Raw genomic sequence first — 10712 nt, forward strand, 5'->3', positions numbered from 1 at the left:
CTAGAGAAAATCTGATAGCGAGTATTGACATTGGGTCCGTTAGGTGGAGAGAAAGGACTGTATTCATTTGTGCCGAAGTAGCAGTGGCAGACTTATTAGCAGTAGCCTAATTGGGGGCAGGCATTTAACAGCCAAAACGACAACAAGTAGGCCTAGGCCTAAATATTGTTGACAAAATGGATGTTTTGATTAGGTGTGAGCCTATAGGCGAAAGTAACATAGGCTGATAGATTTCTAGTAATGCTAGACAAATTACGCTGTGATAAAAGAGAACAATATATATTTAATTTTCGTATGAATTATTGATGATATTAAAATACAGATGCTTAAAGACTGCCATAGAATAAATGCCAATGTTCCATTCCAAGGTCATTACACAGACACGGGCCTAATGTAGGCTAGTCTGGCTTGGAGCAATTACTGTAGTGAATGGAGGAATGTTTTATGAACGTGTTCATTTCCAATACGAAGAACAAGGAAAGTGAGGAATGTACAAAATAAACAAGTGAAAGGCTATACCTGAACCTCACTTTTTAGATGTAACAGGTAAAATGCATCATATGGGTTATTATTTGAACTTACAGTTAGCCAAATGGTGAGTTGCCTTTTCAAAAAGTTCAAACAGCAGACCACATCTGGAGAAACAATTTCCTTACATCTGGAAAACAACGTTGAAATGATCTATCGGCGACAGGGAATGTCTCGTTCTAATGATGTTAGCACAACCATTTCTGTCTGTGTTGTTCCTTCTACTACTTGGACTTGAGTGCTCACATACTAGCCATGCTGTTGGCTGTGCATTTAATCGTCGATACACTATTATAGTTACTTATCTGTTTTCCAGATGTTTTCAATCGTGATGAGGAAGCTCATTAGGCCGAACAAACAATTGCAAACCCTGAATTTCCGTTTGCTAAAATGAAGCCATCTCAACCCCACACTTCACTGCACCTGTTAATGTGTAGTCTTAAAGAGTATTACCCAAAATATTTCTGCGATTTTGCTTTTTGTCTATTGAAATTTGAGTCCAACAACCCCAAGCTTCTGTTGAGGAATTCTGGAGAGGAAGTTAAGTGTATTTTAAATGACAGCAACAGATGTGAGCAAACCTCCCTGCACTGACCTCCAGTGCTGTTCTTCATCTGGAAGCCAACAGATTAACACACAGACATACATCTAGACTAGCACACAATCAAGACCCACTCTGAGATAATACAGGACAGTGAAATATATTGCATACGAACAATTTACCAAGTATAATGCTAATTTCAACCACATTTCAGTGGTCACTAAACGTATTGGAGGTCAACTACATAGAAGTTATTTTGATGGGAATGTTTGTATCAGCTACAGTAATACAGTTGCAGTATTTAACACATACATTATCTGCTCTGGTGGTTTTAGTGCAAGTTTTGGTTTCCAATATTTTGTCTCTGCCATTGAAACCCCAGTCAAATCTCAGATTATGATATCTAGCGCCCTCTAGTGAGTGTATGCGTTATTGCATTGTTTGACTGGTATTTTCTTTAGACTCTACACATGCCAACGACTCAACTACTCAAAAATGTGGGGGGAAAAAAGCCATTTTTATTTTCGCTCTTAGGAAATACAAATACATAATTGCCTGTCTGCTAGAGTGTATGGGTGTTTGGCAGTGGTTTACATGGACAATGTCAACATTTACACCAACTGGGTATCAGATATGGCACATTAGGAAAATGGAAGTTGTATTATTGGATGCCATCACAATTTACCATCAAAGGTCAATAGTCAATACATCATGGCACTTCAAAATTCAGCAAAATATGCAACAAACTGTGTGTGCATGACATCACCAGGATAATAATCATATACTAAACTTGTGGAATATCTATTAAGATGAATTATTTGTACATGCAAAATGTATTTTTAAAGACATATCAAAGAAACAAATGTAAATGTATTTTATCCCACTGCAATAACTCACACATTCCAAACTGATGACATAACTGTTCTCATTTCCTTAGCACACTTCTAAAATATAACTTCCATAAAACATGTGACTTTCACTTTGGGTTTACAAATGTTTTAATTCACATCATTTAACACACATTACAGTTATTGGTTATATAATCTTATAACATATAATCTTGATTTAAAAACAGACAATCTTAGCATGTATATCAGGGCTCTTCAATTAGTTTGGAGCTGGGGCCGGTTCTTGAAACTGAGGCAAAGTCAGGGGCCAGAGGATATGAGTAATCACGGTAACAAATAAAGAAATTACAACAACATACTGAAGGAGTCAATATATTCTATTTTGTAAGTGCATATAACAACATATGCCCAAGAGGCCGCATATGCCCAAGGATTCAAAAATCAAACCAGGTGAGCAATAACCAAGCCATATTAACAGACAATTGGAGAAAATGCAATTAACTAACAAAAATGGAAGACTAAGGGCGGTGGGGGCCCCTGGGCTTGGGTCATTTTAGGGCCCTACCAACTATACATGACTTTAAAAAGAACAAAATGATACATACACAAGCTATATGTATTTAGAGCTGCACGATTCTGAACAAACAACTAAACAAAATAACATAATTTATGTTAATTGCTGAAGTGTTGCTGAATTGCTGAATGTTTAATTAATCTGAATTATTTAAAAAAAACTTGGTTTGAATGAATTTACTGTGTCAGTCAGTGTCACGTAACCGCTCATCTCACATCCCATTCGATTCACCTCGCTAGTCAACCTAGCTCTACTTCAGACTGCGGCCAACACATAAAAAATCTTGATTTGGGGACAATGACATGGCTAGATTGCTGGCTAGTCTTGTTGTTAAACATACTGTCAAATTATAATTACTGTTTGGAGAATATGTCAACTTTGATGCGATCATCTCACATCCATTTGCTAGCTATTCAACCCGCTACACATGCTGTGGCCGTACTGTAGCCTATACTAGCTAATATATGGCCGATATCTTGTTCGTGAAAACCTTGATATTGATTTGGGGACAATGACATGGCTTGTTAGCTAGCTAGTCTTCTTGTCAAACATATTGTCAAATTATATTTACGGTTTGTCAACCGTACACAATGTTCTTGTCTAAGAATCTTGCTAGCATAATTTAGCTTTCTGGCTAATAGCTCAGTCCTCCGCTGCACGTAAACGGGCGGGGCCCCCTACAGGACGGGGCCCATGGGCTGGAGCCCAGTCAAGCCCAATGGTAAGTCCGGCCGTGGTCACGAGTGATTTTTTTGTTGTTGTCATAGTCACGAACTGAATGAGGTTACTGGAGCACACTCCGGGGGCCAGTCCTAAGCTGTTCGGGGGCCGGATTCGGCCCGCGGTCCGCCTATTGAAGAGCCCTGATGTATATAATACATCACCTTACAAAACGTCAAATTCTATGACATTTAAAATGTATCTCACTGAAACCCTGGAGTATGTTTAATGTACATAACAACTTAAGGAAACATGAGACTTGAGTAGAAGGAATGGGGTAAAAGGCAATCAAAAATGGTAAGGGCAAGTTAGTGGTGCTCATAATCAATGCAAAACTAAAGAAGGCAAATATAAATGTGTGCTTGCTGAAAGGAGTCAGTCAATCAGTTGAAAATTAAAATAGAAATGGTATCAACATAGGCGTTTAAGACGCTTTTAAAAGTACGGCCCTTTTGCTGTGAATATGCTAATGCTACTGCAGACCTAAGGTAAATCCATTACCAGTTGGAATGTACAGAAATGTGAATATACTGTAATGCCTGTAAACAGACTGAATAATGTTTTGTTGGTGACAACAGCTTGAATGGTTCAAAGACTGGACTGAATTATATAAGTGTGCAAACTTTTTGCTCACAGCAAGCACACTAACAAATGTTTTCTATTAGTCTACTCAGGTATTCCATAGTATTGGATGGTTAGTGGTAGCCCTCTAGCAGTCGTATGACAAAAACGTATTGCCTTATCACCCACAGATTATTGTATTTCCCATACCTGGTTAAAGTGCATATTTCTTGCCTATGGACATTCTTTTGTAAAATCTTTGAGAACTTTGCCTACATGGGAGAGAACATCAACAAGGTGTGGCAATGCAACTTTACAGTGACAAAGCCATCTTATTCAACTGTCAGCTGACAATGAGATACGATTTTCCACACTTTCAGTAAAAAGTCAGCCGAAAGGAACTCCATGTTCTTCAGACAGTGGGATGACTATAGCTAATATGCCTGGAACCAATCTACTGGTAAACCTGCACATGTCCGTGCAATGAGGTGGTGTTACCCCCACAGTCCACATACTGGTACATTTCTTGGGATACCTGCTCTGCATGCCCAAAGTAGGTTGTGGTCACAGTCACCCTGAAAACACAAGATAAGAGGTCTTCCAAAGTGGCAAACAAGGATTTACAGTAACGATCATCTTCAGTTACCAAACTGTTTATATGTCAATGTAAAAGATAAGGTTAGGGCTGTATAATTTAATTGACAATACTTACTGCATCATTACAACAATGTTGTGCACTTTTATGGTCTGCAAAGTGCAGTAGTCGCTGCAAGACAAAAAAATTATAAAGCATAATAATGTCACGTCAACATTATATTCAAGTATGCCAAAATCATCTGCTATTAGATACTTACAACATATAACTCATCTCATCAGCAATGATGGTCGGAACCATGTAGTCAATCTTAAAACAAAGAGTTTGATACACGAGATTAAGATATGATGTAATCAAATAATACGGGTGGAAACACATATTCATGAGGCAATCAGGTCATTTTTGTCCCTGTGTCACAAATGAAATATATACAATGAGTAACTGAGCCATAAATCCATTATCAAACAACTGATACAAAAACAAAGACACTCTAGACTCACTAGTCTCAGTCTAGGCTCTAGAGTACTGTCCAATTGACTCCATTGTAAAACTGTTCATTTCATTAAGGTTTTTTGATGTAATTAGAAGTAATACCAGTTTACTACAGTCACATGACAAATTCAGTTGAGGACTGTTCTCAGAAGGCATAGTAAATCAAACCATGTGGGGCACTTTGGAATTAGGAAGAACTCAAAAGTAAATGTATTTCAGCCTAACTAATCTGCATTAAATAAACTGTGTTCATTCTGTATTACCATGTCAAATGCGGTTAGGAATAATAACCAATTACAATAAGGAATGTCCAATGGTTGTAGCTAAAAATATTAGAAAATATGGACCAACCTGTTTCTGATCCAGTGGTATTATGGTTGTAACATTGCTAATTTTAGCCTTTCCAATGACTGTCTTAGAGAACTGCACTTGAGCTGTGATGTTAGTCAGTGATACAGCATAGTAGTTGTTATTGGTGATGTTCAGAGTGTTCTAAAAAGAAACACATAATAATGTCAAGGCGTAGCAGAATCACAGACTGACAAATCATCGATCAAATATATTCATTTCAACCCTTTGATGACAACACTGGATACATTATACGAGGCATAGGAAATATGACATTACTGTGATGTTGAGGTAGACAATCCGCCTGTCCTGGTCATAGGAAACAAAGGCAGACTTCACCCCCACGTAGGAGACATCAATAGAGCGAGGGAAGAGGAAGAACACTGCCAGACCAGACAGCAGTAGGCAAACGGACACAGAAACACTGACATACAGCTTTCTGTGGGATCAAAAAGACAGAAGTTGGAGAAAATTGCCACACATAACAAAAAAGTTATATAACTTTTAAGTTAGAACTTACGTTCTTCTTGGCCTTAGCCTTTGGTCACTGTATGGAATCAAAGCCACAAGCTGATTCTCTTGGCCTGTAGGAGAAATGACAAACATAGAATTTGCTGATATTGTGTTGCAAATATGTAGTTGCTATATTTAATGATTGATAATATTTATATACTTAATATTATTAAGTCTTTGTCTTATTCTTAGCCTTTGTTTCTGACGGACTGAAAAAAGCTTATAACTTGGTAAATCAGCCACAAAATGCTACCGTATACAATTGTTGACATGCATTATTGGGCTTATAGTCCTACCTCGTGGGATTCTACCAGTGCCCTGGCATGTGGGGCATGTGACACTGTCTCTGCCAGTGAATTCCACATAGGGGAATTGAGATACATCTCCATTTTTTCCATCCTCATCATTAGAAGTGTCTGTGCACTCCTGAGTAGACGTGAGGGGATCCTCATCTTTCTGCTTGGCCAAGTGTGAGTGTGACTTGCCCATGGTTCCAACAGTCTGTGTTTACAAGTGAACAGTGTAGTCTATCAGGTTAAGCAACTGGAAAAGTGCCATCTAACCACATGCCCACACATCATTTGGTTATAAAATTGTCCATTTGCTGGTGTTAGACAATACCTCATGCTTTTCACTGTGCACATCTCTAATGCCAACCTTTCTTATTCATTAAGCCACATGCGATCACAAAATAGTCAATATCGTGTGGAATGTCCATACTTGAGACTGGCACCAGTCAGCAAAATCGTTAAAGCTACTCATTATGAGGCTAGAAGTCGCTGAGGATATATTGTACGCCTATGGCCGCCATACTGTGCTGGCAACCAAATGCAGTACATAGTACATCGTGTACTTTCCCCCCTGAAACGACTTAACCTACCTGCCAATATACAGTGAGCTGCTCGAAACAATTTCTCAATAAAAGCGTCGCATTTTTGCCGTTGTTAGCGTTTGATATGTCACGTCATTCACATGTCTGGTCGACAACACATTATTATGGTGCACCGTATGATGCAGTTAGGCGATTCTCGCTCGGGGTGCTATTACTCTACGACGTGCTTCTAAAATTGCCGTTTATCATTAGGAAACATAATCTTACCTTTATGTCTTTTTAACGAGTTTAACTTGTCATTCGCTTTTCTTTGTTAGGTAACGCTAGTGGTGCTGTTTGTTATGTAAATACCATACACGACGACATGCGTGACAAAAAACGCCCCCTCTTTATTGGACAGACGTGGTGTGCAGCTTCATGACGTGGTGGATTCTATCAGTGAAGTTTGATGGAAGGATACAGTGTGTACTTTTTTACTTGATAGATGAGAAGAATATAAGATGCGCTACAATAGCGTAATGATATCATTTCGTTGCACCAATTTCATATCGCAGTTTAGAATAAAGGCCCAAGCAAGACGAGTAGAGTTTAGCATTTTAATTCTTCAAAATCCCAATGTCTGTCTGAAGCAGTTGTCAGAAGAGATAGGGAGGTTGACTCAACTATGATACTAATGGCGTAGTAGCCTACTGTATTCTTTATGCAAACAAGATCGTTCAGAAGCCTACATTAGGATTGATCGAAATATCTCGTTAGTTTTTCGAGAACATGCATTGTGTAAAATATGCAATGTGTAGCCTATATCAGCCACATGATGGCAGTGTGCTTCAAGAAAAAAATTACAGCCGTGATTCTGGGATGGATTGAGTAGGCTCTCTGGCGCACACCAGACTTGTTTTGTCCTGTTGAATCGCACCATGGAGCGTTTACCCCCTTAATGCGGTTCGTTTGGGATGGTGTGAACAACCGCTCTTTGAAAGCTCTTCGAAAGCTCTTCACTTTCAAGTGAACTCTGGAGCGGTTTTCATTTCTATTTGGGTGACTCAAAAAGTGACCGAGGCCTTTTTCAAATATGGGCAGAAGAAAACATTTCGAAACATTTCATAACATGACGGTGCTCCATGATGTAGGGCTATGCCTACGATATAAATGTAGAAATTGCGCGGAGTTTGTTGCCCATTTACCAGCAAATTGTATGCCAACAACAACTGAACGAACCACGTGACCTTTTTCACCTTTGGACCCAGAGTTTTGCTTTTGTGAACGCAACCGCTCTCTTATTGAGAGACTTGTTGCTCTTGTTGGTTAGTTGTAACTGATTTAAAATTCTTGTACTCGCTGTGAAATATTTTACTGTTGATTGCTTTTCTACAGGTAAACTCTTGCACTTTTTGAGGTTCATGTTGTTCAATTGTAACTTGTTTAACTACATGCTCTTATGGTTCTTCCCTTTGGCACTTTGTTTTTTTCACAATGTATGCTCATGTTTTGGCTACCCGCAATGTTTGGGGCTATCTCGTTGTTTTGATCAGTGACCTATGCACTTTTGTAAAGCTCTCTCTTGGAAGTCGCTTTGGATAAAAGCGTCTGCTAAATGAATAAATGTAAATGTAAACCGAATCAATTGAAAACTAAACAATGTAGCCTATCATCATTGATTCGATTCGATTGGTTGGAGTTAATTAGTCATACAGTATGGGTATCCGTTTATTTTATCAAAACAATTTAATCAGCATAAGACCATGATAACATGTAGTATGCAAAATTAAATATAGGAATCATATTGTTTTGTAAACACTTTGTCAGGGTCTTCCACTTTTACAATCCCAGATATCAAGGTACTTCACCTGTATGCAATGTCTGCTTCGGCACACAATTCTCAGTTAATCTGAGTTACACAGTAGGAGGCAAAAAAAAAGCCTTTAGCTTCAGTCTGAAGAGGCAGGTGAAGATTTTTCTGTTCCATGCTGCCTGTGTGTCTCTGATAAAGCCAGAGAGAGTCATGTGGACATATCTGCCCATTCCAGGTGTTAACACCTCAAACTACATATTGCAGATAAACACCATATTTAAAAGGGAAAGGAGTCTTGTTTATCTATAGAAACCAGGACTGTGTTGACATGTTTATACATGCCGTTCTAAATGGGATTGAGGTTATGCTACAGGCCCTGGTAGGTTGACCATCATCCAATACGGTGCTCTACCCATTACCATAGAAAAGTCATATTACCACAAGGGTTATTAGGCTTTATTAACCACCATAAGTAACTATGAAAATAAACTAAACCCTGTTTGTGGGGGTCTTTAAGTGTGTTGCTGTCTGCTGATTGCCCTTCTTGGTATTTACCTTATTTTTAGACTGAGCAAAAGGGTCACTTGTTTCTTTTAGTTCTGACCTGGTTTTGTTCACACTAACATAGAATTCCATTATTGGTCAGATAGTTACATAGATCAGCCAATGCAGTTTTTTTTTTTTCTGGAAATCAAACCATTTAATCAGCTGGGAAAAAATCGTATGCATTATTGGCATGTACGATTTCTGCCAAGATTTGTATTTATTTAATTTGAATGTAATAAATTATTCACACCTCATTGCACTATTTTCCATTATGTTTCTACTATTAGTATGATTTAGACATTTGAGTCTGAATGGCTTGCCCTTTTGACCTCATTCAGTGTGGTGTTAATTTGATCTCAACATGTGTCCAAGGTCAATTACTTAGCAGCTCATCTGGAATGCTGTGGGTTTTAATCTTGTTTTTTGAGCGTCAGACCATCAAGTTGGATTAACTCAACATTCTATTTTAAGTTTATCACAGCTGAAGCCATAACTGGGGTTGCAGTCTTTGGAATTACTAGATTGGGCAATACTTCGGCGAAATTGAAAATCAGTAGTGTTGTTAGATTCTTTCTAACTGGACTTTGGGACAACACTATAGTTGCCTACTTGACCCCTTTTCTTGACATCCTAGACTAAATAAATATTATTAATGAAATATTGCATCAGGTCAAGACCCAACTGATTTGAAACAAGCAGTCATTAAGCCACTTCTTAAAAACAGACCCTTGATCTTGGACTACAGGCCTATTTCTAATCCCTCTTTTTTTAATACTTGGAAAACAAATCTGTCCCAACTGTGCAACGGACTCTCCTGAAAGGTCCAACATTGGCAGACCTCATTCAGTCAAATCCCAGCTAGCATAGTCATGAGGTCCCACACTTACTCTTAGTCTATTCCTGTAAATGTCACTGTGGGGTTGACAAAAAACCCCCGAAAACAAAACTATTGGCAGTGTTAGTTTAAGAATAGCAGTCATTTGTGGGAATGCAGAAGAAATGACCATTACACATAGAGACACATGCATGCACAAGCACAGGTTCACTTGTACACTAAGTCTGCCCTGTCTGCTTGTCATAACATATTAACATTGGGTCAGGCAGCTCTCTTGGTGGTTGCTATGGCAGCGGTGAGTGAAAAGTGTCTGACTGTAGGCTAATTCTCCAGGCTCATCATTCCATAGAGAGCTGCAGCACATTGGTTTAACACTTACAGTTCACTACTAGAGAGCATTCCCTTCACGTGTGAAGATTAAATGATTCAAAAACAGCATGAATAACCACTATTACATTTACATTCTACATTATTCTTTTTGCAATGTTTGTGAAAACATTATCAGTGATGTAACGTGACTCACTGACCCATGCAGTATGTAAATTCCGAATTTATAAGAGCACTGTCATGGAATGTTACTTTTTGGGTTTGCTAGTCAGTGCCTCTGCTCTCTCGGGTGTTTATCTGCACACAAATTGTGGCACTGAATTTGCACCATATTCAGATTCTGAAATATAGAACCATCTTATTTTTAAAAAGCAATTAATTTAAACTTTTTAAAGATGACCTGTTGTGACTGTGATGCAGTTTTGGTTAGCATTACATTATTTGACCTGTCACTCTAATGAAGGCATTCCAATGGTCAACAAATACCAGCATGGTTTATGGTCCTGAGTTCAAGTCACCACGTTATTTTCTCCATCCAATAAAGGTGTAGCTTATCCCAGTATCCAGCGTGCAAAAAAGTGCATATCTGCTGTCCACCTTTGTATCTCACATACATTCCTCAATCAATATGTTATTCCATTTTATGTGACCTATATCATT

General features: G+C 38.4%; 1 protein-coding gene across 1 annotated transcript; it reads right to left on the bottom strand.

The window, feature by feature from the left end:
* Positions 1 to 1567: 1567 nt before the first annotated feature.
* On the bottom strand, positions 1568 to 6980 carry tmem106ba (transmembrane protein 106Ba). The gene is made up of 9 exons (XM_062465331.1): positions 6820 to 6980; positions 6017 to 6221; positions 5728 to 5791; positions 5487 to 5646; positions 5211 to 5351; positions 4627 to 4676; positions 4485 to 4538; positions 3371 to 4347; positions 1568 to 2168 (listed from the first exon to the last, which is right to left on the bottom strand). The coding sequence occupies exons 2-8, from the start codon at positions 6207 to 6209 to the stop codon at positions 4227 to 4229; spliced, it is 783 nt and encodes a 260-aa protein (XP_062321315.1). The 5' UTR covers positions 6210 to 6221; positions 6820 to 6980; the 3' UTR covers positions 1568 to 2168; positions 3371 to 4226.
* Between the last annotated feature and the right edge of the window lie 3732 nt (positions 6981 to 10712).

The sequence above is a fragment of the Osmerus eperlanus genome, chromosome 7 (assembly GCF_963692335.1).
Source record: "Osmerus eperlanus chromosome 7, fOsmEpe2.1, whole genome shotgun sequence".
Taxonomy (NCBI): domain Eukaryota; kingdom Metazoa; phylum Chordata; class Actinopteri; order Osmeriformes; family Osmeridae; genus Osmerus; species Osmerus eperlanus.